Source organism: Oncorhynchus kisutch, linkage group LG15 (genome assembly GCF_002021735.2).
Source record: "Oncorhynchus kisutch isolate 150728-3 linkage group LG15, Okis_V2, whole genome shotgun sequence".
Classification (NCBI taxonomy): domain Eukaryota; kingdom Metazoa; phylum Chordata; class Actinopteri; order Salmoniformes; family Salmonidae; genus Oncorhynchus; species Oncorhynchus kisutch.
This window is the reverse complement of record NC_034188.2, coordinates 72,939,659-72,965,838: the sequence shown is the minus strand read 5'-3', so window position 1 is coordinate 72,965,838 and position 26,180 is coordinate 72,939,659. Positions and strand designations below refer to the sequence as shown.

At 45.8% G+C, this 26,180-nt stretch overlaps 2 protein-coding genes across 2 annotated transcripts in view; one reads left to right on the top strand and one right to left on the bottom strand.

Moving 5' to 3' along the window:
• Positions 1-10,311, top strand: part of ecel1 (endothelin converting enzyme-like 1) — a 38,049-nt gene extending 27,738 nt beyond the window's left edge. The window contains exons 7-17 of the mRNA XM_031791062.1: positions 4,712-4,810; positions 5,125-5,199; positions 5,283-5,386; positions 6,047-6,105; positions 6,504-6,555; positions 7,446-7,513; positions 7,857-7,981; positions 8,078-8,143; positions 8,463-8,558; positions 8,649-8,725; positions 8,832-10,311. Of these exons, the coding sequence (XP_031646922.1) occupies positions 4,712-4,810; positions 5,125-5,199; positions 5,283-5,386; positions 6,047-6,105; positions 6,504-6,555; positions 7,446-7,513; positions 7,857-7,981; positions 8,078-8,143; positions 8,463-8,558; positions 8,649-8,725; positions 8,832-8,931 (921 nt within the window). The 3' untranslated portion in view covers positions 8,932-10,311. The remainder of the gene's footprint in view (positions 1-4,711; positions 4,811-5,124; positions 5,200-5,282; positions 5,387-6,046; positions 6,106-6,503; positions 6,556-7,445; positions 7,514-7,856; positions 7,982-8,077; positions 8,144-8,462; positions 8,559-8,648; positions 8,726-8,831) is intronic.
• On the bottom strand, positions 10,094-25,837 carry ccdc150 (coiled-coil domain containing 150). The gene is made up of 25 exons (XM_020503479.2): positions 25,052-25,837; positions 24,707-24,885; positions 24,475-24,543; positions 24,206-24,322; positions 24,003-24,132; positions 23,826-23,869; positions 23,627-23,719; positions 21,359-21,466; positions 21,095-21,219; positions 20,785-20,962; positions 20,002-20,070; positions 19,752-19,844; positions 15,132-15,215; positions 14,117-14,224; positions 13,835-14,026; positions 13,548-13,717; positions 13,384-13,477; positions 13,133-13,281; positions 12,883-13,009; positions 12,562-12,753; positions 12,145-12,213; positions 11,928-12,059; positions 11,676-11,762; positions 11,277-11,453; positions 10,094-10,521 (listed from the first exon to the last, which is right to left on the bottom strand). Exons 1-25 carry the CDS (start codon positions 25,461-25,463, stop codon positions 10,369-10,371), a joined length of 3,351 nt encoding a protein of 1,116 aa, XP_020359068.2. The 5' UTR covers positions 25,464-25,837; the 3' UTR covers positions 10,094-10,368.
• Positions 25,838-26,180: the final 343 nt, after the last annotated feature.

The following is a 26,180-nucleotide window of genomic DNA, read 5'->3' as shown; positions in this document are numbered from 1 at the left end:
TTTCTGTCTCTCTCCTCACAGCAAGGCCAAGGTGGGGCAGCTTCTATTTCTGTCTCTCTCCTCACAGCAAGGCCAAGGTGGGGCAGCTTCTATTTCTGTCTCTCTCCTCACAGCAGGGCCAAGGTGGGGCAGCTTCTATTTCTGTCTCTCTCCTCACAGCAGGGCCATGGTGGGGCAGCTTCTATCTCTGTCTCTCTCCTCACAGCAGGGCCAAGGTGGGGCAGCTTCTATTTCTGTCTCTCTCCTCACAGCAGGGCCAAGGTGGGGCAGCTTCTATCTCTGTCTCTCTCCTCACAGCAGGGCCAAGGTGGGGCAGCTTCTGTCTCTGTCTCTCACTCTCTCCTCACAGCAGGGCCAAGGTGGGGCAGCTTCTATCTCTGTCTTTCACTCTCTCCTCACAGCAGGGCCAAGGTGGGGCAGCTTCTATTTCTGTCTCTCTCCTCTCAGCAGGGCCATGGTGGGGCAGCCTCTATCTCTGTCTCTCTCCTCACATCAGGGCCAAGGTGGGGCAGCTTCTATCTCTGTCTCTCTCCTCACAGCAGGGCCAAGGTGGGGCAGCTTCTATTTCTGTCTCTCTCCTCACAGCAGGGCCAAGGTGGGGCAGCTTCTATTTCTGTCTCTCTCCTCACAGCAGGGCCAAGGTGGGGCAGCTTCTATTTCTGTCTCTCTCCTCTCAGCAGGGCCATGGTGGGGCAGCTTCTATCTCTGTCTCTCTCCTCACATCAGGGCCAAGGTGGGGCAGCTTCTATCTCTGTCTCTCTCCTCACAGCAGGGCCAAGGTGGGGCAGCTTCTATCTCTGTCTCTCTCCTCACAGCAGGGCCATGGTGGGGCAGCTTCTATCTCTGTCTCTCTCCTCACATCAGGGCCAAGGTGGGGCAGCTTCTATCTCTGTCTCTCTCCTCACAGCAGGGCCAAGGTGGGGCAGCTTCTATTTCTGTCTCTCTCCTCACAGCAGGGCCAAGGTGGGGCAGCTTCTATTTCTGTCTCTCTCCTCACAGCAGGGCCAAGGTGGGGCAGCTTCTATTTCTGTCTCTCTCCTCTCAGCAGGGCCATGGTGGGGCAGCTTCTATCTCTGTCTCTCTCCTCACATCAGGGCCAAGGTGGGGCAGCTTCTATCTCTGTCTCTCTCCTCACAGCAGGGCCAAGGTGGGGCAGCTTCTATCTCTGTCTCTCTCCTCACAGCAGGGCCAAGGTGGGGCAGCTTCTATCTCTGTCTCTCTCCTCACAGCAGGGCCAAGGTGGGGCAGCTTCTATCTCTGTCTCTCTCCTCACAGCAGGGCCAAGGTGGGGCAGCTTCTATTTCTGTCTCTCTCCTCACAGCAAGGCCAAGGTGGGGCAGCTTCTATTTCTGTCTCTCTCCTCACAGCAGGGCCAAGGTGGGGCAGCTTCTATTTCTGTCTCTCTCCTCACAGCAGGGCCATGGTGGGGCAGCTTCTATCTCTGTCTCTCTCCTCACAGCAGGGCCAAGGTGGGGCAGCTTCTATTTCTGTCTCTCTCCTCACAGCAGGGCCAAGGTGGGGCAGCTTCTATCTCTGTCTCTCTCCTCACAGCAGGGCCAAGGTGGGGCAGCTTCTGTCTCTGTCTCTCACTCTCTCCTCACAGCAGGGCCAAGGTGGGGCAGCTTCTATCTCTCACTCTCTCCTCACAGCAGGGCCAAGGTGGGGCAGCTTCTATCTCTGTCTCTCACTCTCTCCTCACAGCAGGGCCAAGGTGGGGCAGCTTCTATCTCTGTCTCTCTCCTCACAGCAGGGCCAAGGTGGGGCAGCTTCTATCTCTGTCTCTCTCCTCACAGCAGGGCCAAGGTGGGGCAGCTTCTATCTCTGTCTCTCTCCTCACAGCAGGGCCAAGGTGGGGCAGCTTCTATCTCTGTCTCTCTCCTCACAGCAGGGCCAAGGTGGGGCAGCTTCTATCTCTGTCTCTCTCCTCACAGCAGGGCCAAGGTGGGGCAGCTTCTATCTCTGTCTCTCTCCTCACAGCAGGGCCAAGGTGGGGCAGCTTCTATCTCTGTCTCTCTCCTCACAGCAGGGCCAAGGTGGGGCAGCTTCTATCTCTGTCTCTCTCCTCACAGCAGGGCCAAGGTGGGGCAGCTTCTATCTCTGTCTCTCTCCTCACAGCAGGGCCAAGGTGGGGCAGCTTCTAGTTCTGTCTCTCACTCTCTCCTCACAGCAGGGCCAAGGTGGGGCAGCTTCTATCTCTGTCTCTCTCCTCACAGCAGGGCCAAGGTGGGGCAGCTTCTATTTCTGTCTCTCTCCTCACAGCAAGGCCAAGGTGGGGCAGCTTCTATTTCTGTCTCTCTCCTCACAGCAGGGCCAAGGTGGGGCAGCTTCTATTTCTGTCTCTCCTCACAGCAGGGCCAAGGTGGGGCAGCTTCTGTCTCTCACTCTCTCCTCACAGCAGGGCCAAGGTGGGGCACCTTTCTGTCTCTCACTCTCTCCTCACAGCAGGGCCAAGGTGGGGCAGCTTCTATCTCTGTCTCTCCTCACAGCAGGGCCAAGGTGGGGCAGCTTCTGTCTCTGTCTCTCACTCTCTCCTCACAGCAGGGCCAAGGTGGGGCAGCTTCTATCTCTGTCTCTCACTCTCTCCTCACAGCAGGGCCAAGGTGGGGCAGCTTCTATCTCTGTCTCTCTCCTCACAGCAGGGCCAAGGTGGGGCAGCTTCTAGTTCTGTCTCTCACTCTCTCCTCACAGCAGGGCCAAGGTGGGGCAGCTTCTATCTCTATCTCTGTCTCTCTCCTCACAGCAGGGCCAAGGTGGGGCAGCTTCTATCTCTATTTCTGTCTCTCTCCTCACAGCAGGGCCATGGTGGGGCAGCTTCTATCTCTGTCTCTCTCCTCACAGCAGGGCCAAGGTGGGGCAGCTTCTATTTCTGGCTCTCTCCTCACAGCAGGGCCAAGGTGGGGCAGCTTCTATTTCTGTCTCTCTCCTCTCAGCAGGGCCATGGTGGGGCAGCTTCTATCTCTGTCTCTCTCCTCACATCAGGGCCAAGGTGGGGCAGCTTCTATCTCTGTCTCTCTCCTCACAGCAGGGCCAAGGTGGGGCAGCTTCTATCTCTGTCTCTCTCCTCACAGCAGGGCCAAGGTGGGGCAGCTTCTATTTCTGTCTCTCTCCTCACAGCAAGGCCAAGGTGGGGCAGCTTCTATTTCTGTCTCTCTCCCCACAGCAGGGCCAAGGTGGGGCAGCTTCTATTTCTGTCTCTCTCCTCACAGCAGGGCCATGGTGGGGCAGCTTCTATCTCTGTCTCTCTCCTCACAGCAGGGCCAAGGTGGGGCAGCTTCTATCTCTGTCTCTCTCCTCACAGCAGGGCCAAGGTGGGGCAGCTTCTATTTCTGTCTCTCTCCTCACAGCAGGGCCAAGGTGGGGCAGCTTCTATCTCTGTCTCTCTCCTCACAGCAGGGCCAAGGTGGGGCAGCTTCTATCTCTGTCTCTCTCCTCACAGCAGGGCCAAGGTGGGGCAGCTTCTATCTCTGTCTCTCTCCTCACAGCAGGGCCAAGGTGGGGCAGCTTCTATCTCTGTCTCTCTCCTCACAGCAGGGCCAAGGTGGGGCAGCTTCTATCTCTGTCTCTCACTCTCTCCTCACAGCAGGGCCAAGGTGGGGCAGCTTCTATCTCTGTCTCTCACTCTCTCCTCACAGCAGGGCCAAGGTGGGGCAGCTTCTATCTCTGTCTCTCACTCTCTCCTCACAGCAGGGCCAAGGTGGGGCAGCTTCTATCTCTGTCTCTCACTCTCTCCTCACAGCAGGGCCAAGGTGGGGCAGCTTCTATCTCTGTCTTTCACTCTCTCCTCACAGCAGGGCCAAGGTGGGGCAGCTTCTATCTCTGTCTCTGTCTCTCTCCTCACAGCAGGGCCAAGGTGGGGCAGCTTCTATCTCTGTCTCTCTCCTCACAGCAGGGCCAAGGTGGGGCAGCTTCTATCTCTGTCTCTCTCCTCACAGCAGGGCCAAGGTGGGGCAGCTTCTATCTCTGTCTCTCACTCTCTCCTCACAGCAAGGCCAAGGTGGGGCAGCTTCTATCTCTGTCTCTCACTCTCTCCTCACAGCAAGGCCAAGGTGGGGCAGCTTCTATCTCTGTCTCTCTCCTCACAGCAGGGCCAAGGTGGGGCAGCTTCTATCTCTGTCTCTCACTCTCTCCTCACAGCAGGGCCAAGGTGGGGCAGCTTCTATCTCTGTCTCTCACTCTCTCCTCACAGCAGGGCCAAGGTGGGGCAGCTTCTATCTCTGTCCCTCTTTCTTTGTTTCTTTTTGTAATGGTCTGGTGATTCTATATGAAGTAGAACTGAAAATGCCTTTATCTCCATCCCACCCTAAGCCTTCCATCATCACACCTTATCCCTCTCTATCCTAGTCTGCTTGTATATAGTAGCTTGTTCATTCTAGGGGATATGGTTTCCAATGGCATTCCTAACCCCTCTGACCCTTATCTTTATTTAAGCTCTTCATCATCTCTCACTCCTCCCTTCCTTTCTCCCCCCTTTCCCTCACTTGTGTTCAATGCCAACATAGCCTCAACCCCCAAACCCTAGCCATTGGATGTAGGAATTTCCTTCATATAACAGCTAACCCATCCTTTCAGTTTCAGATCTATGAAAAGTCCCTGGGAATAGGAGGAAGGGTCCATCTGACTTTGGGCTTACCTGATACAGCTATCTCTCTGGCCCATTCCCAATAGAATCCTTAAAAACAACTGACCTCTAACCCCTGTTCTCTTCCCTCAGGTACAGGAGCTGGTAGAGGACATAAAGCACTCACTGAACCTCCGGCTGCAAGAGCTGGACTGGATGGATGAGGTGACCAAGGAGGCAGCCAGGGCCAAGGTCAGGATACCACACCATCTCAAATAGGCCTACTGTAGTACAACGTAGGATGAAAGCAGGGGTTGTCTTATTCTGGATCAGTTGAATTAAATCCCTATCTCAGTATGTTGTCTGATACGTTCAGAATGTAAAGTCTTCATCCTTTTAGAGCACTTGCTGAAACAAAAGTGCTCCAGTGTAATCCCATTATAACAGTCTGCTTGATTAGCTGGTCGTGTGTGTGTGGTCTATGAAGGATATGTCGCCTCAATATGTGCACTCTCTCACTCTCTTCCCCTCTTTTTTCTGACCCTTTCCTCCCTTCCCTCTCTCAGCTGCAGCATATGATGGTGATGACAGGCTATCCAGACTTCCTACTCAAACCAGAGCTCATAGACCAGGAGTATGGGGTGAGACCACTTTTACTCAGACGTACTCTCCCTCTTTCTCTCGCTCTCATTGACTCTCTCCATCTCTGTTATTTGTTCTCCAGTTTGATGTGGATGAAAATACCTATTTCAAAAACATCCTCAACAGTATTAATTTTAACATCAAGATGTCTGTCAAGAAGATCCACAAGCAGGTGGACAAGACCGCGTAAGTGATGCTTTCAACTGCTCCAGATGTTCAGTCTCACAATAACACAACTACACACAGATTCAAAGTTTGATGCTCCTCTTGACACAAAACCGTACATTTTATGACAAGAGTAACTGAAGTGAAGAGTATACAAGTGATGTACCCACAAATTGAAGAAACCATAAGCTCGTCTTTTGTGTAAGTGTTTAAAATGTGCTCCTAGGACAGAACTCAAAACAAGCTGAAGCCCTCCACCCAGTACTGCCAAATCATGACTTCCTCTATCACAAATATACTCCTTTCATCATTAATCTCTCCCTCTGCAGAGAAAACATGTCCTCATCCCTCCACCCGTCGCCCATCTCTCCGCTGTCTGTAGGGCCATCCGTCTTTCCCACCAGAACAAGGGCATCTCTGAATTTCAAAGTTATTAATTTGGGAAATGTCCTCAAATCGATGCGCCTGGATTTAAAGATTATGACTAAGGGAGTGTTTTCTTATGCAGACAGGAATTATCAATATTGGACTAATTATAGAATATTTTCACCTTAAAAAAAACTCAAAAGTTTTGAAACAAATTGCCTGTGACACTTAAGTGTCTTTGTGTCTCTTGTTGTTTGAAGATGTTTAGTGAATGTAGGATTAATACATCTCTGATTGACTTTGTTTCCCTCTCAGGTGGCTCCTTCCCCCTCAGGCCCTCAATGCCTACCATCTCCCAAACAAGAACCAAATGGGTGAGTCAGTGTGTGATCCCATAGCACATCAACGCTCTTAGTAAATACAAGATAACACACTCCTTCTTCTTTCTGGTCAATCCATGTGATGAGGCACCCACATGCCCTAACACACTTATTCTGCATTCACTTACTTACACCAGCCCCCCACACACACTGTCATCTCCCCTCAGTCTTGGCCTCTAGTGGTGTCTGTATCTGCCTCGAGGATTTACTTCACAGAAAAATCAATGGTGAGTTACAGAGCAGGCAGCAGAGGACAGAGAGGGCCAGACAAACACAGCCATCAGCCACAAGAGCTAATGGTTACCCTACCTCTATCTACTCCTCTTATACTGCATCACTGCCTCCCTACCCCTCTCTTTATCTTCTGCTCTCACCTCTTTCTTTACTTGTAGTATTTCCCGCTGGAATCCTTCAGCCCACGCTGTACGACCCCGACTTTCCACAGTGAGTACAACTCTGAATATTTTAATCAACTGCTAATTAAGACACTGATTAGTTGTATCAAGTGAGTTGGTTAATGGCCTACTAGACTGGAACGAAAGCCTGCACCCGCTGTACTGTAGCACTCCAGGACAACCCTTCTACAGCATTACCAATGCTTTCCTCCTACATTACCCCTCGTATTCTACCTCCAAACCATTCCGCTTTCCGTTAATGGTCACAGTTATACTGCAACCCTCAACTCTCACAGCACGTTATTATTTATTCACATACTTATTCCATTAGAAGTGATCACCACCACTCCACATAAACGACCGCTGCATCCACCCATGCATACTGATGAATGGAATATGATATTAGATGTGTGTGCGTGGTCCCGTTCCCTGCAGTTATTACTACAGTATCCCTAACCTGCCATATAGACAGAGGCTAGCCCAGCGCTGCTATCAGGCCCCAGGTAATGAAGCCTCACTCAGCCAGTTATTTTATTCAGGTTTGGAGGGCAACTCTCAGCAGGGTATCGACATCCTGTCAGAAAGTCATTTTCAGACTTAGCCATGTGAATAGCCCCGAGCCTCTGGCCGTCCCTGCATCGTATCAGTCTCCATCTGCATGGTCTGCCAGACTACACTAAACACTCCTCACCAACCCGGGTCAAGGAGAGGTGGCCAGGACTCTCACGCTCTTCAGTTATTAACATTAGATATGATGTCAACAGGTCAGATTATGATGCATGTAATACTCTACTGTCCCCTTCAGGACGGGGGTTAGAACTTCAGGCTGAACAAAAGTTTATCAGTTTGTGTTATACTGTGTTATTATAAATATACATTATGTTGATGTCCTCAAATGTTAAGTGATTAGTAACTCATCCCTCCCCTATCCCCCTCTAGATCTCTGAACTATGGAGGAATAGGAGCCATCATCGGTCATGAGCTGACACATGGATATGATGACTGGGGTGAGAGAACTTCCCCTTGTCTTAAATGTGTCCTAGAAAAGCCTAAAATCCAATAGGGTATGTAACAGTAGTAAAACTGTAATGTCAGTATAATATCAGTTCTGAATAAGGGGTTCATGTCTTTGTCCACATTGGTCATCCTAACTTAAGCCTCTTACCCCCCCATCTAAGTGGGTTGTCACTATCAGGCCATGCTGCAAGGTACAGAAGTTCCACCTCCCCCTATCCCAACCAATGAAATCAGTCAATTACTTCAGACAGAGTAAAAGGCTATAGCCAACTGTACCTTGCAGCGTGGCCAAATAGTGACCCCCCATGCTGAGTGATGTAACCTTACTCTTAGGGGGACAGTATGATCGCCACGGCAACCTGAAGCAGTGGTGGACGGAGGAGTCATACAAGAAGTTTCAGAAGAAAGCAGAGTGCATCGTCAAACTCTACGACAACTTCACCGTCTATAACCAGAAAGTGGGTGCATAGCATACCTTGTTGTACTGCTTACTGGACACTCACACACACCTGTAATGGGAGTTGTAATGGTATCTTTCCCCTGTGTGTCTGCAGGTGAATGGTCGTCTGACTCTGGGGGAGAATATAGCAGACATGGGAGGCCTTAAACTGTCTTATTTTGTGAGTGAAATCTTCCAATAGACTGTGCTAGCTGTCAATCATGACTGATTACTCTGTCAGGGATCTATTCAATCCGCATTACGGAAGTTCAGCTTTAACGCATCATTGACATTTAAAAGAAATGTTCCTGCTTTAGAGGAGAATGCATTCATGGTAAACACTGTATGTTGGCTCAATCGGAAATGATCTTTAAGTTTCTATCGCATTGAATAGAGTCCTCAGTCACTGTCTCTATGGACTAACGACAAGCTGTCTGTAAACCCAGAACTCAAATCTCATCTCTCTCTACCTCTATCCATTTCTGTTTCACTCTCTCCAGGCATATCAGAAGTGGATCAGAGAACATGGTCCAGAAAGACCTCTCCCTGGACTCAAATACACACATGAACAATTACTCTTCATCGCCTTCGCACAGGTACAAACTATGTAGTGTTGTTTCGGCCTGGGAATCTTTTTGTTGTGGGAGTAAAGATGATATTTTTTACTGCAAACTGTCTCCTATTAGAACTGGTGTATGAAGAGACGGTCTCAGTCCATATACCTGCAGCTACTGACTGACAAGCACGCACCAGAGCATTACAGGTACATACACTTCCTCACTTTTCTGATGTGCATCAGCCTATCACAGGCCGTACATAATGAATCGCCTCTCTGATTGGACCATTATCTCTCCCCTCCACCCCTGCAGGGTGATTGGCAGCGTGTCCCAGTTTGATGAGTTTGCCCGAGTGTTTCACTGTCCAAAGGGTTCCCCCATGCATCCTGTCAACAAGTGTTCTGTATGGTGACCTCTGAACTCCTCCACCCACCAACAACTAGAACTTACCTGTGACCTCAACTCTCCTCACCAATCTGTCTGAGGTGTTCTGTTCAGATTCACTTCCATCTCAATCCTGGGACTACCTTTTTCTCTTATCACAGAATTTGCAAATAATGTCATCATCACCAGGCAAAACCATGATCACTTCACTGTCTACTCATGTACATATCCAGTGCTTGACTTGGGCAGGAGGTCACTGGTACCTCAAATGTTCTACCGCTTGAGCTCCTGTTCCTCTTATAGAATAGTATTAGCTCAAAGTATTGTGGAGCTCCTGTACCCAAAATGAGTACCGGCACCTATTTCAATCCAAGTCAAGCACATCATTTATTTAGATTTACTTTTTGTGTCATGGGATTATCTTTTTGGTTTTGAATTGGCATGTCAATTCATTCATTATTTGAATCACTTAAACATCAGATGTTGACAGTAGTAAAGAGCGTTATTGAAGGGATTGGGGATTGTACTGCCAGTATGGACTGCATTCACTCAGATCAGTGTTTTGCCTGCCAATGTTTTTGGGAGTCTGTTCTATGAGGTAAATAGTGGACACTGTGCTGCTGTCCAGTGGCTGAACAGAGAAGTGGTCTCCGATGTGGAGACCTTGTTCGTCTTGACTGTTGTTACCTGTCTGGCCTAGTGGACACCATTGGAATGGTGTTCCTGTGCGTTTGTATGGTTTTGAATAGTGACCTTTTGCTCAGGATTTGAAGCTAAGTGTGTCCCCAGTGGCAAAGAATAGTGATGGAACATCATGGACTAGTCTGTCTGAACCATTAACCCTTCACACCTTAGTGTACATCAAGGTGAACTATGCTTCTCAATCCACCGGAGACTCCAATCTCCCAATGTCTCACTGTCACACCCCAGAGTATGGATTCTTTAGCATGACGATTGTGTTTAAGATAGAAGCATGAACCTGTTGAACAACATCATCCATCCTATTGGACTCTGAGCCCTTCCTATTGGTTTATGTTAACTCTAGGGCCTTCCTTGATACAGCGCATACTCACTCTGAATGCCCCTGGCCTGCACAGCCAAGAAGCTTTCAAAGGAAGGATCAATGTCATAACAAATCATCTATCTTCTGTACATACAAAACTGTGAATCCAGTCAAAAAAACATTTGTACACAGTAATATTATAATTTTGTATGAAGAATCTAAAAATAAGAACAATCTTTGTATAGTTATAATTGTACAGTTCTTATTCTGAAAACAGCATGTTCAAAACCAGCTTTACACAGTGCAGACTGAGATAAAAGGATGACATCACAGTTCTCAGCTGCTATCTCGCTCATATTTCTTGGTGTTCAATGTTTTGGATAAATAAAAGGGATCATTGTGTGAGGGGTTGGTTTCTCCATGTGCCTTGGTCCAGTGCGTGTACTATACAGTATGAGTGTCTTATTGTGTGTGTGAGTGTGTCAGTGCATGTATCCCACCAGGTTTGTATCCATTTGCAATGCGAGCCAGCTCTCTCTTGGTCTCCCAGCGTTGCATGGTGGATCTCCATCTCTCCCACTCTGGAGGTTCTGGAGGCCTGCTATCACACAGAGTCTGTAACATGACAAGGAGAAATTATGAGTCTATGTCCAGAACCACTCTCATCCTGTTCAAGTACACATCCCCATAGCCACTGGGTAACTGTCTGTAAGACAACACCACTCTCTCTGACAAGACACAGAATAAAGCCATTGAGACTAACACCTCAGGCCATTTTCATAAAGTGTCTGATAAATGTATTTGGATCACACAACTGGTGTTAAAATTCCCACCAAGGGCTTTCAATAAGGTGCGTGCATAAAAAATGCTCAGGGCAAAGTCAAAAATATGGTTGGTTCAAACCCTGATATGTTTTTCCAGCTATAGTTCTGCACGTCGTCTTAACTTTGGTGGAGGGCTTTAAAATCAGCACTACAATGAGATATTTTTGAACAGCAAATTTACTCAGTACCTCCTTTTTACTAGAAATGTCCTTCCCTGAAAAATGTGAATAGTCTGTGCCCCCCCCCCCCCCCAAGAGAACCAAACATTTACCCAATAGAGCTAAGAGGTTTGAGGACTATTTATAAGTTAATGAATAGCTGTAATTCTTACTCCTACAGATTGGACAATTCTCTGAATTTCTCAGCCAGTTAAGACATACTTTTCACTCAGGGATTTTAGCACTCCCTAGAGTCTCTTTCATTGAGTTTAATGGAGAACTGTGGTAAAGAGGTACCATTGAAACACCAAACAAGGAAGGTATAACAGCTGAGGACTGCAGACTCATTATTAGTGAGAGTTGATGAAGTGATATGAGAGAAAAGCACCTTTCTGTTGCGTTTGCATGATGAACTGTGTGCACCCCCTTTACTGCTTCCCGGGGTGTGGTCTCCATTTTCTTGTGGTTCCTCGTCCCCCATGGATCTGTTTGGCTCTCCATCACTCTTCAGGCTGTCAAACTTGGACCGGAACCAACTGTGAGCTTCCTCTAGGTTCTCTGATATCTGAGTGTGGGGACAAGCATGATGTCAGGAGAATTCCAATTCAGTTCAACTTCACTCACCCGTCAGGGGCTATTTGGGTGTACACGCTTAACAGACAGAGATACAGAGTAAGAGAATTAATGACCAAGCAAGGAGGTGATGAAGATGAGGGAGCAGGACAAATGACTCTGGGTGGTTGAGGGAGAAGGACAAATGACTCTGGGTGGTTGAGGGAGAGATTACCTGCTGTGACTCCAGGCTGACCTCTTTCATTTTCTGCTCTGCCTGGTCTTTGGCCTCCTGCAGCTTCTTGATGCTCTCCTCCAGCCTCTGCTCAGACAAACACAGAAATACACATATGCAGACTATGAACAGACATGGCTGTCTCTCAATATGCCATCAAAGTCAAGAAGTAAAGGAGATTAAATTAAGCCATTTAAAAACATTGAGTTAAGCGAGGCTAGCTTATGACAGAGATACGTAACCCCTGCTAACCTGACACTTGTCTTGCATGACGTGTCTCAGCTCCCTCTCAGCCTCTAGCTCCCCCTCCTGGCTGGAGGACAGGCGCCGTAGCTCCCGCTGGAGGGATAATGTCTCGGACCGGAACTGCTGGATCAACTCACTCTGAAAACAGACAGGACAATGGTGACTGATGTATACCATACTGTAAACATCCACAGGTGTAGAAAGTGTGAGTAAGGTGTCCTACCTGCTCATAGTTCTTCTTCTGATACTGATCCTTCAAGGTCTTGAGGCTCTTTAGTTCACCTTCCATGTCCTGAGTACAGAGGGAGAACATGAGTCACAAAAATAGGACATCTGGTTTAGCAGGTGCTTGTCTACAAGATGGCACCACCAGACCCAGCCTCCCTGTTTCTGACTCCTAGCTAACTTTGAAGTATTTTGTGTGTCAATTCTTACATTATTTGCGCAGAACGTTTCTAGTCAGACATTAAGATTTATTGTATTATTATTATTACTATGATTATGTGCACTTGTTTGACATTTTACTGGATTGTTAGGAGTTAGAAACTTAAGCATTTTGCTGCACCCTCTATAACATCTCCTAAAATGTGTTCGCGACCAATACACTTTGATTTGATATAGTAGACAGTACTGTAGATACTTTTATTTTCTGAGAGTTGCCCAGAGTGGCTCTATTATCTAGGTGTTGCTTGAGCTGTGTCTTCTGATCTCTGAGACGGGCTTTCTGATTGGACACCACTTTCTCCAACTCAGAGGTCTTCTCCCGCAGCTCCCGATTTGCCCTGGAGAGGTCACCTGACCTAGATGACAAGTCCTCAAGAGCCTTTCTCAACTGAAGAGAGAGAGACACACACAAACAGAAGGGAAAGAGAAATAAAGAGGGGTGAGGAAAGAGGAAGGATGATATTTAGAGTTCTGACTGATGGACAGAAGCGATGGTGTATGAGAGAGTGTGCACTACCTCAGAGATTTCTCTCTGTGACATCCTCTTCAGAGAGTCCCTCTCTTTCCTCATCCGAAGCTTCATCGATTCCAGATGCTCCGACCATCGACCAATCTCTGCCCTGGCCTCAGCCAGCTCCACCTCTCTGACATACATGCAAAATATAGACATGAATGTCACATTCATGCAAAGTAACCATGTACGCTTTCACATATTTAAACCACACTTAAATAAACTCCCACTATCCACATTAGTCCCTGTTAGTTACCTCTGTGTGATGGTGCTCTGGTGTTGGTCTCTGGCTCGGTCCAGGTTGGCCTGCAGAGTGCTGTTGGCCAACACAGCCTGCTCTAAACTTTGGGCTAGTTTCTTGTTATCTAGCCTTGCCACATCCAGGGCCTTACGCAAGGGCTCCAGCTAGACAATCAAACATATCTTTGTAAACTACCATTATTACTACTGAAAGCTAAGAGCTGTTTGTGGGTATGTGTGTATATGACTCATTAATGATGTAGTTACCATTTTGTTTTTCTTGGAGTTACTTGTTGCCATGATGTCTTGGAGCTTTTCCACCTCTGCCTGTAGCTTTTGAATCTCTCGCTGACCCTGCAGTCTGAAAAATACATGATTGTTCAAACATACACCCATATACATGCACAACACAGACACACAGACACACAGACCTGTCTCTCCTGAGTGAGGCCAGCTCCTGCTCTCGTCTCCCCAGCTCCTTCTGTACTGTCTCAGTGTTGTGTTGCAGACGGGAGTGGGAGACCAAAACGTTCTCCAGGGTCTGAGCCACACTGCCCCCACCCTGACGAGACACACCCAGCCAGCCCTCCAGCTCACACAGCTACAGGACAAACAGAGCAAAATCAAGTGGGTTAGTGCTGGTCTGGAGCAAAAGCCTGCACACACCCTGTAGCTGTCCAGGACCCAGGTTGGGGAACCATTTTACTAGCCCTCTGACCTTGTCCCTGTGCTGTTTCTGCAGTTTGTCCAGTTGTCCCCTCAGGGCCTGGCTGTCCCGCAGAGCTTCGTCTCTGGCTGCCACCACCGACATCGCCTCCCCCTCCTTCACCTGGACTTCAGCCTGGGCCTGTCTGAGCTGAGCCTCCAGTTTATGACAGGTTGTCTTCAGGGTGCTAATTTCAGAGCTGACCTGTAAGGGAGTAGACAGGTGTATGTTAGGGAGTCACCTTGTTTTTGACACATTACTACATTACCACATTACTACCATGAGTGTGTGTACCTGTGTGTACTTGTTCTCTAACACAGAGCTCAGCTTGCATTGTTGGACACTTTCTACATGGGTGTCCCTTAAAGCTTGCAGCTCCTCCTGGAGTTGATCTACCCTGGTCTGGTTGAGAGGAAGAGCATTAGGAGGAAACACACTTCAACATGAGGATACATGAACACACACACATTAAGAGGTGTGTTTTAGTCAGTGGTAAAAAATACTTTTAAAGTACTAAAGCAGTTTTGGAGGGTATCTGTACTTTACAATTTATATTTTTGAGTACTTTTACTTCTCTACATTCCTAAAGAAAATAATTTACCTTTTAGTCCATACATTTTCCCTGACATGCCAAAGTACTCGTTACATTTTGAATGCTTAGCAGGACAGGAAAATTGTCCAATTCGCACACTTATTAAGAGAACATTGCTGGTCATCACTACTGCCTCTGATCTCATGGACTCACTAAACACACATGCTTCATTTGTCAATTATGTCTGAGTGTTGAAGTGTGCCCCTGACTATCCATAAATAAAATTAAAAGACAAGAAAATATTTGTAAGCAATTTGAAATGATTGATGCTTTCACTTTTGATACGTATGTATATTTTAGCAATTACATTTACTATTGATACTTTTAATTACATTTACTATTGATACTTTTAATTACATTTACTATTGATACTTTTAATTACATTTACTATTGATACTTTTAATTACATTTACTATTGATACTTTTAATTACATTTACTATTGATACTTTTAATTACATTTACTATTGATACTTTTAATTACATTTAATATTGATACTTTTAATTACATTTAATATTGATACTTTTAATTACATTTACTATTGATACTTTTAATTACATTTAAAACCAAATACTTTTAGAATTTTACTCCAATAGTATTTTACTGGGTGACATTCACTTTTATGTGAGTCATTTTCTATAAAAGGTATCATTACCTTTACTCAAGTATGATAAATCAGGTACCTTTTCCACCAATGGTTTTAGTGTAAACTCCTTACCTGTAGCTTCCCTTTCTCATAGGCCAGGTTGTTCTTACTATCCGTCAGCTCCTTAAGCATCTGCTCCACCTGCTGCTGAGCATTCTGGGTAAAGAGGAGTTGAGAGGTGAGGGGAAAGAGGAAACGGTCAGGATGGAGAAAGAAAATAGAGAGAGCATGTTACATACAAACACACATTCACTATGGATGGACAGATTTAAAGTGATGTTATTTTATTTTTTATATTTCACCTTTATTTAACCAGGGAGACAAGTTCTCATTTACAATTGTGAACTGGCCAAGATAAAGCAAAGCAGTTTGACACATACAACAACACAGAGTTACACGGAGTAAAACAAACATACAGTCAATAATACAGTCGAAAAATAAGTCTATATACAATGTGAGCAAATGAGGTGAGATAAGGGAGGTAAAGGCAAAAAAGGCCATGGTGGCAAAGTAAATACAATATAGCAAGTAAAACACTGGAATGGTAGATTTGCCGTGGAAGAATGTGCAAAGTAGAGAGAAATAATGGTGTGCAAATAAATAAATACAGTAGGGGGGAGAGGTAGTTGTTTGGGCTAAATTATAGATGGGCTATGTACAGGTGCAGTAATCTGTGAGCTGCTCTGACACCTGGTGCTTAAAGCTAGTGAGGGAGATAAGTGTTTTTGGTTTCAGAGATTTTTGTAGTTCGTTCCAGTCATTGGCAGCAGAGAACTGGAAGGAGAGGTAGCCAAAGGAAGAATTGGTTTTGGGGGTGACCAGAGAGATATACCTGCTGGAGCACATGCTACAGGTGGTTGCTGCTATGGTGACCAGCGAGCTGAGATAAGGGGGGACTTTACCTAGCAGGGTCTTGTAGATGACCTGGAGCCAGTGGGTATGGCCACGAGGCGAGGGCCAGCCAACGAGAGCGTACAGGTCGCAGTGGTGGGTAGTGTATGGGGCTTTGGTGACAAAACGGATGGCACTGTGATAGACTGCATCCAATTAATTGAGTAGGGTATTGGAGGCGATTTTGTAAATGACATCGCCGAGGTCGAGGATCGGTAGGATGGTCAGTTTTACAAGGGTATGTTTGGCAACATGAGTGAAGGATGCTTTGTTGCGAAATAGGAAGCCAATTCTAGATTTAACTTTGGATTGGAGATGTTTGATGTGGGACTGGAAGGAGAGTTTACAGTCTAACCAGACACCTAAGTATTTGTAGTTTTCCACATATTGTAAGTCAGAACCGTCCAGAGTAGTGATGTTGGACGGGCGGACAGGTGCAGGCAGTGATCGGTTGAAGAGCATGCATTTAGTTTCACTTCTATTTAAGAGCAATTGGAGGCCACGGAAGGAGAGTTGTATGGCATTAAGTTTGTCTGGAGGGTTGTTAACACAGTGTCCAAAGAAGGGCCAGGGAGAAATAAGATCTAACATTGGAAAAATAATGGGATTTGACATTCATTTCTTTGTACATGAGTGAAATACCTGATAACTTACACAATAGAGAAAAGTACCTCTTAAAGGTCCTACTGGCAGCCAGTAAAAAGGCTATCACTAGGAAATGGCTACAAAAAGACCCTCCCACAGTGACACAATGGATAGACATTGTAGAAGAAATACACCACATGACCTTTGCTTTAAGAACTCAACAGGAGAGAGATCAAGAATACTGGAAAATATGGGTTTCGTACTTGGAAAAGGACTAATTCAAAGATGTCAATGTAACTAATACGATATGATGATGAAGGTATGAAGTGCACTGTAACTGCAAGATCTTTTTATTTTTTATTTTTTACTTTATTTGTACTTTCTTTGTGTTCCTTTAAAGTGTCCCCCCCTTTGAAGAGGGGGATGACCGCAGCTGCTTTCCAATCTTTGGGAATCTCAGACGACACAAAAGAGAGGTTGAGCAGGCTAGTAATAGGGGTGGCAACAATTTCGGCAGATCATTTTAGAAAGAAAGGGTCCAGATTGTCTAGCCCGGCTGATTTGTAGGGGTCCAGATTTTGCAGCTCTTTCAAAACATCAGCTGACTGGATTTGGGAGAAATGGGGAAGGCTTGGGCGAGTTGCTGTGGGGGGTGCAGTGCTGTTGACGGGGTAGGGGTAGCCAGGTGGAAAGCATGATCAGCCGTAGAAAAATGCTTATTGAAATTCTCAATTATAGTGGATTTATCGGTGGTGACAGTGTTTCCTATCCTCAGTGCAGTGGGCAGCTGGGAGGAGGTGTTCTTATTCTCCGTGGACTTTACAGTTTCCCAGAACTTTGCAGGAAGCAAATATCTGCTCGAAAAAGCTAGCCTTGGCTTTTCTAACTGCCTGTGTATATTGGTTTCTAGCTTCCCTGAAAAGTTGCATATCACGGGGGCTGTTCGATGCTAATTCAGAACGCCATATGATGTTTTTGTGTTGGTTAAGGGCAGTCAGGTCTGGAGAGACCCAAGGGCAATATCTGTCCCTGGTTCTAAATGTTTTGAATGGGGCATGCTTATTTAAGATGGTGAGAGGAAGGCATTTAAAAAAATAAAAAACAGGCATCCTCTACTGACGGGATGAGATCAATATCCTTCCAGGATACCCCAGCCAGGTCGATTAGAAAGGCCTGCTCGCTGAAGTGTTTCAGGGAGCGTTTGACAGTGATGAGTAGAGGTCGTTTGACCGCTGACCCATTACGGATGCAGGCAATGAGGCAGTGATCGCTGAGATCTTGGTTGAAAACAGCAGAGGTGTATTTAGAGGGCAAGTTGGTTAGGATGATATCTATGAGGGTGCCCGTGTTTACGGCTTTGGGGTGGTACCTGGTAGGTTCATTGATCATTTGTGTGAGATTGAGGGCATCAAGCTTAGATTGTAGGATGGCTGGGGTGTTAAGCATGTTCCAGTTTAGGTCGCCTAGCAGCACGAGCTCTGAATATAGATGGAGGCAATCAGTTCACATATGGTGTCCAGAGCACAGCTGGGGCAGAGGGTGGTCTATAGCAGGCGGCAACGGTGAGATACTTGTTTTTAGAGAGGTGGATTTTTAAAAGTAGAAGTTCAAATTGTTTGGGTACAGACCTGGATAGTAGGACAGAACTCTGCAGGCTATCTTTGCAGTAGATTGCAACACCGCCCTCTTTGGTCGATCTATCTTGTCTGAAAATGTTGTAGTTAGGGATGGAGATTTCTGAATTTTTGGTGGTCTTCCTAAGCCAGGATTCAGACACAGCTAGAACGTCCAGGCTGGCAGAGTGTGCTAAAGCAGTGAATAAAACAAACTTAGGGAGGAGGCTTCTAATGTTAACATGCATGAAACCAAGGCTATTACGGTTACAGAAGTCATCAAAAGAGAGCGCCTGGGGAATAGGAGTGGAGCTAGGCACTGCAGGTCCTGGATTCACCTCTACATCACCAGAGGAACAGAGGAGGAGTAGGATAAGGGTACGGCTAAAAGCTATGGGAATTGGTCGTCTAGAACATCCGGAACAGAGAGTAAAAGGAGGTTTCTGGGGTCGATAAAATAGCTTCAAGGTATAATGTACAGACAAAGGTATGGTAGGGTGTGAATACAGTGGAGGTAGACCTAGGTATTGAGTGATGATGAGAGAGATATTGTCTCTAGAAACATCATTGAAACCAGGTGATGTCATCCCATGTGTGGGTGGTGTAACTGACTCTACAGTGAAATAAGACAATAAACACTAACCAGAACAGCAATGGACAAGGCATATTGACATTAAGGAGAGGCATGCTTAGTCGAGTGATCATAAGGGTCCAGTGAGTAGTGAGGTTGGTTGGGGTCACAGTGATTCAGACAGCTAGCCGGGCCATCGGTAGCATGCTAGCATAGGATGGAGGTCTGTTTTTAGCCACCTCGTGCGTTTCTGTCGGTAGATTAGTGGGGTTCTGTGTGGTAGAGGGGATCAATCCAATTGGCAAAATAGATATAGTTATAGTGAACCAAAAAAAATTGTCCGATAGACCTATTCAGATAGCAGCCGATAAGACAGCTAACGATTAGCGGGCCACAGATGGGCGTTCAGGTAACGTCGCGACGGAGGGGCCAGTTGGATAACTCCCTCCGGCAGATAACGTCGGTAGTCCAGTCGTGAAGGCCCGGTGGGGCTCCGCATTGGCAGTAAAACGGGTCCGGATAGGTGATTGTAGCCCAGGACTAGCTCCGGGATCGACGTAAGCCAATAGTCACACGGATAGCAGCTAGCTAGCTGCAAGATCCAGGTGTAAATGTCCAGAGCTTGGGGTTGAAATCCGGGGATATGGAGAGAAAAATAGGTCCGGTATGTTCTGGTCTGAGTTGCGTTGTACAAAACTGCCGATAGCTTTCGAGCTAAAGGATACCTGATGACCACAAACAGTGGTTAGCTGAATACAAACGTTAGCCAGTAAACTGGCTAGCTTCTGGCTAGCTTCTGGCTAGCTTCTATTGTGGATTTCAGATGAGGTAAATAATACTTTTTTTTTTGGTGAGGCGGATTGCAGGAGAGTGTTTTGAAGTTGAGTTTTTGGAAAATAAAATATATAAAAGATATGCGAAGAAAGATGTAAATATATACATATATATACACAAAGGACATCTGACTGCTATGCCATCTTGGTATGAATTTTAGTGTGACCTCAGTCTCTAGATACTGAATGGATCTCTCACCTGCTGATGCTCCATGACAGCCAGTTTTCCCATGAGCCTCCTATTCTCTTCCTCCTGCTTCTGCAAGGTGGAGTTCAGAGATCCTGCCTCCAGCTGTCAATCACACAGGATGCAAAGTGGACAGAGGACAGTTAAGAAAGCTATGGTCAGATTCAGACAAGAAGTGTGTTCACTGTGAATGAGGAGGTCCTTTTCATACAGGTCTGAGATCAGTCTGAATCGTTGTCAGAGGTCATTGGCAGTACAGTACCTTGACATTAGCGAGTTGTGTTTCCAGAGCACTCCTCTCACCCTCTAGCTTGGTGACCACAATGCACATCTGTGACCCAAAAACAGAGGAGATAGGGGCATAACATTTAAGGACATCCACAGAAACTATAAAAAGAGACATTCTCAATAACGAGGAGAGACAAGGGCAATCACCAATCAGGATATTAATTTTTTCAAAACGTATTAATAAGGGAGCATAGAGTAAGTGCTCTTCAATAATGAGGCTGGTCAACCCAACACTCTTGAGTGTTATGCTGAGAGCTCTGACATAGAAAGAATACAAATATATTTTATAGCAAAGATACACCCTCTTAGTCTACATGACAAACAGCAGATGTGTGGAATGGGTCAAAGGGTGAGACTTGACATATGAAAGAGGAGTATCCCCCAGACAGATAGCATTTGCTGTGAAGACTGTTGTTATTGTATAGAAACCAGAGTTTGGCCCCTAAGACAAGGTTCCTCTCATCATTACCCATACCTGAGCCATCTCTCCAAAGTTTCTTACATTAAACAAACACCAACTCATTCTATGAAATGTATTCTATGAAACCAAAGGATTCATAAATCAATTGTCAGCGTTAAGCCTCAGAGGCATCTCTCAGTTCACACAAACACAGATGAGAGCGTACTAAGAGTACTATTCTATTGCATAAAACAACCATTCGATGCATAAACAGTATTAAACATAATTTGTAATTTTTCTATCACACAACCTTGTACTCTTAGGCTATGTATTTTCTAAGAGACAAGGCAGCTGCACCTCAGTCTTTGCACAGTCCCGGTCTGTCCTCATGACCTCCCCTTCCTTTACAGCCGAGTTCAGATTCCCCCGCAGCCTCTCAATGGTACGCTCCAACAGCTCCCGCTGAGTGGCAACTGTCTCTTGGGCAACCGTGGAACTCTGAAGTAGTTGGGTGTGGTCAACCTTCAGAGTCTCCCTGTGGAGCAGAAAGACAGGAGCTGTTATTAGTGGATGTGTGTGGCTAGCATTATCATTGAGAGCCTATTCATTCCTCATTCATAGAAATTATTCATTCCTATGAGTATTTGCAGTTAGCTTTATCACCCACAGTTCCATCTGCAATTTAACTTTAGCTGATAGCGCCCCCTGCAGTTCTGCCTGAATGTTGCGTCTGGCTGCATCCAGCAGGAGGTCTTGCTCCTGCAACTGCTTGGTCACACGACTTCTCTCTGCCTGAGAGAGACACAGGAACAGAATAACATGTAGCCTGTACTAGAGAGAGTGTGAGTGAGTGAGTGAGTGAGTGAGTGAGTGAGTGAGTGAGTGAGTGAGTGAGTGAGTGAGTGAGTGAGTGAAGGGCTAGAGGCAGTACCTTAATGCTAGCCTGGTGTTCAGTTAGTAGCTTGGATTTCTCCACAGTAAGAGAATGTAGGGCTGAACTCAACTCAGAGCACTGACTCTCCAACTGGTTGTTAAATGCCTGTGAGAGGAAATGAGAGAGCAAAATGTCACCATTTATTCCTGAGATTTTTCATGATTAAATGTTAATCTACACATGGTCTTAGAAATATAATGCAATCTATTTAAAAAAGAAAAATAAGGGATAGCCAACGATGGGATATGCATTCTATGGAAAATAATGAATGACGTGGAAGGTGTGTTCTACGACGTGCCAGCGGAGTGGAACTGACCTTCCACAGAGTTACATTAGTTACATAAAGTCCCAAGTTGATTATCCCTTTAATACCATGATTTACCACATTTGCCACTAGAAATGTGTTAATTTGCCAGTGGAAATGTGTTCAACATCCAATTAAGTTGCTAGGGGGTTTACTAGATAGCCACAGTAGTTGCCATGATAACCAAACAAAGACTTGCTAGTTTTGCTAGTTAACCAAACCATCAGTCCTAGATTACGATTTTCATAATGGCATTCAACAAAGCCAATAATGTTTCCAATTTGACTTTTGTTTTCAAAAGCAGCTCAAACATACAGTTGAAGTCAGAAGTTTACATACACTTATGTTGGAGTCATTAAAACTAGTTTTTCAACCACTCCACAAATTTCTTGTTAACAAACTATAGTTTTGGCAAGTCGGTTATGACATCTACTCTGTGCATGACACAAGTAATTTTTCCAACAATTGTTTACAGATTATTTCACTTATAATTCACTGTATCACAATTCCAGTGGGTCAGAAGTTTACATACACTAAGTTGACTGTGCCTTTAAACACCTTGGAAAATTCCAGAAAATGATATCATGGCTTTAGAAGCTTCTGATAGGCAAATTTACATAATTTGAGTCAATTGGAGGTGTACCTGTGGATGTATTTCAAGGCCTACCTTCAAAAGCAGTGGCTCTTTGCTTGAAATCATGGGAAAATCAAAAGAAAATAAATTGTAGACCTCCACAAGTCTGGTTCATCCTTGGGAGCAATTTTCAAATGCCTGAAGGTCAAAATTCAAAAGGCACTCGTACATCTGAGCAATCGTTTTTGCAGGTGCATGGCAACAGTTGAACAAGATGAAGGAAAAAGGAAACTGCACACAGCTCTTGATAGTATCACTGATATTTAATAAGCTTACGTATCGGCCTTCGTCAGAGCTTTTGTGAATATTTTTTATAAATGCCGGAAGGTACCACGTTCATCTGTACAAACAATAGTACGCAAGTATAAACACCATGGGACCACGCATCCATCATACCGCTCAGGAATGACGCATTCTGTCTCCTAGAGATGAACGTACTTTGGTCCAAAAAGTGCAAATCAATCCCAGAACAGCAGCAAAGGACCTTGTGAAGATGCTGGAAGAAACAGGTACAAAAGTATCTATATCCACAGTAAAACGAGTCCTATATCAACATAACCTGAAAGGCCGCTCAGCAAGGAAGAAGCCACTGCTCCAAAACCGCCATAAAAAAGCCAGACTACAGTTTGCAAATGCACATGGGGACAAAGATCATACTTTTTGGAGAGATGTCCTCTGGTCTGATGAAACAAAAATATGAAAGAAATAAAAGCTGAAAGAAATAATTATTTCTACCATTATTCTGACATTTCACATTCTTAAAATAAAGTGGTGATCCTAACTGACCTAAGACAGGGAATTTTTACTATGATTAAGTGTCAGGAATTGTGAAAAACTGAGTTTAAATATTTGGCTAAGGTGTATGTAAACCTCCGACTTCAACTGTAGAACATGTAAGAATGAACTATAGCCATTGAATTATATCGTGCAAATATACTGTGCGTTATAGGGAAATAATGAACACTCTAGAATGACCTTCAAGCCAATAAGAAATAAGTATTCAACAATGCCATGGTATAATTAAGCAATAAGGCCCGAGGAGGTGTGGTATATAACCAATATACCCCGGCTAAGGTCTGTTCTTAAGCCCGATACAACGCGGAATGCCTGGATACAGGCTTTAGCTGTGGTATATTGGCCATATACCACAAACCCCTGAGGTTCCTTATTGCTATTATAAACTAGTTACCAACAAAATTAGAACAGTAAAAAGTTATTTTTTGTCAAGCCTGTGGTATACGGTCTGGTATACCACAGCTTTCAGAACTCAAACCACCCGGTTTATAATGGCCTTTAATGTATAGTATGTATATTCTGGGCCACTGACTTGGACTTTGTCAGCTGCAGTCCTCAGATCTCCCCCATCTCTCAGTAACCTGCTGTTCTCCTGCTGCTGCTTCTGCAGGGCTAGCCGTGCACTCTGCATACACAATACACACTAAATAACACACACTGCATACACAACACACACTCAGGTAGACACACTCAACACAGTTGATTGATATCACTCAAGTGCTGGCACTTACTTTTAGTTCACCTGTCAACTCCAAAACAAGGGAATCTTTTACCTCTGTAAATAGATGAAGATATCAACCATTTAATTGTCCATATGAAATCTGTCACTCAGGAACACTAGCACATCAAATGATGGGACCACACTGTAAAGCAGAATATGAAAACATCCACAATGCAGTGCTGCTAACCTGCCTGCCCTTTGAGCTGCTCACACTGCTCCTGCAGCCTGTGGCCTCTGTCCTTCTCCTCTTGTAGTCTCTGTCTAGTGGCCTGTCCATCAGAACGCAGGGCATGGCAGTCTGCCTGCACTGTGTGGGCCTGGGGTCAGAGAGGGACAGGATATCAATGGTTGTTTTCTTTCTCAACTTGTATTGCTTCACACCTACCGTACCTGTCTTCTCTCCATCTCCACCACTCTCTCCATCTCCTCCACCCTCTGAAGTAGTGCACTGTGGGATTTCTCATTCTCAAAAGACCGAGCAGACTCCTGGGACATCTGCTCCTTCAGCTAAAAAAGGTTAGGGATCATTAGAGTTTAAGTTTTTTTTGTTAAAGTACACAGGTAAATCACGAGTCATGTATTCCCTTCTCTGTCAGATGGCCCATGTGACATCCCCTACTCCACCACCTTGTCCCATGATGCCCCTACAGTGACCGCACCTGCAGCAGCTTCTCACTCATCTGGACTTTGACCATCTTCAGCTCCTCTGCAGCCAGAGCCACATCCATCTGCAACAACAGTACCAGAACGTATTGGGTTATTATCTAAATATCAGAAAATGCCTATATTTGCCATATACTCATCTTGGCTGTATTAGTAAACAAAAGGTGGGTAAACTCTGACATAAAGACTGTGTGTTGCTGAGAGATGGAATGTGGTTGGTCTGGGTACCTTGGAGGTGGTGGCGACCTCCAGGGCCTCCCCCAGTCTCTGCACCTCCCCCCGGGACTTGTCCCTGTCCAGACAGGCCTCGCGGAGCAGGTCCCTCAGCCGCATCACCTCCCTTCTGGAGACCCGCTGCTCCTCATCACTCTCCTGCTGCAGCGCAGACAGCTGCTCCTTCAGACGGGCTGCACAGGCAGACAGAGGGACAGATATGGATAGGAAATAAGAGAAAGACTGATTGAGCCAAAAAGGAACAGAATGGTGTTGACACATCATTAGCAAAATATAAAATGACTGACTTCCCTAATGTGTTTGTGACATTGTTTTGATTCAGGTTGTCAAAGCCATTACCCGAGTGTGAGGGATCCAGGTCTCTCTCAGTCTCCAAGCGAAAAGTTGTGAGCTTGAGGGTCTGCAGGAGGCTCTCCATGCGACATACCCTGCTCACTAGCCCATCACACTGGCGCCACAGTAGCCCTTCTCCTCCGGGCTCTCTTAGGGCATGGTGCATCTTCAAGGGGCTAATGGGACGCTGAATGGGGTCCCTCTCCACGGGCTCCAGGAGCTGCTCTCTAGACACTCCCAGACTGCCCATTTCTCTGATGAGAGACTCTGCCTGCTCCTCCGCCACCAAGAGACGCTGGTGTAGCAGGGAAAACGCCTCTGGGGCAGTGGCCCCTGCACTCAGGGGCTGGATCACTGGGCGGGACATTACTGGTGAGCGGGAGGGGGTAGAGAAGGGGCACAGCATCAAGATGCGCATATGATGCCCACATATGCGCTGACGAACATCTTTACTTTAGTAAAATGTATCGGTTGCAATAAACCTATCTGTTTTGACAAGTAGGTAAACAAATATGCTGGCTTGTTAAGTTAACGAACTAACGTAGTTAGTGTGCTTACGAACACCACCAAGTCGTCGTCAGTATCAACCCAGAATCAATAGTCCCGCCCGTGCAACATTTGAACCGACGACCGATAGTACTAGCTAAATCACAGTTTTGGCTAAAGTTAACATTAGCTTGCGTCTAAACATGAGCCAAGCAACCGCACAACTTCCTAATGTGAAAACCAATACATGCACCATAATTCAGTAACGTTAATATAAATGCCTAAAATACGTATCACAACACTCCTGATTACAGAATATACTGCTTACCAGAAATCGCCCGCAGCAACTTCCTGCACTTGTTTCTATAGCGACGCGTCTTCACAGCTTCCCCTTAAACCGACAGCGCTCGGAAACTGCCTCAATAAATCACAAAGGCCACCGTTGGAGGACCAGCTCAAGTTGCAACTGCCTCGAGCTGGGGCGTATTCCATTACGGAAAAACAGCGAAAAGAGATTTATTGGACAAACTCATGTAGGTCCCTCACCATTTCGTTCAATTAACGTTTTGCAACAGAACCGGCGTAATGAATATGCCCCAGTTTATCACTGGTTAATATGGTGGGAGGCCTTTATTTCACAGACGAATCC

Coding starts and splice junctions, on each gene's coding strand:
- ccdc150 (XM_020503479.2), bottom strand. CDS start 25,463: ATGCGCATCTTGATGCTGTGCCCCTTCTCTACCCCCTCCCGCTCACCA. Junction 24,544..24,706: donor AGGTCGCCACCACCTCCAAG/GTACCCAGACCA, acceptor CTGTTGTTGCAG/ATGGATGTGGCTCTGGCTGC. Junction 13,478..13,547: donor GCCTCACTCAGGAGAGACAG/GTCTGTGTGTCT, acceptor TGTATTTTTCAG/ACTGCAGGGTCAGCGAGAGA.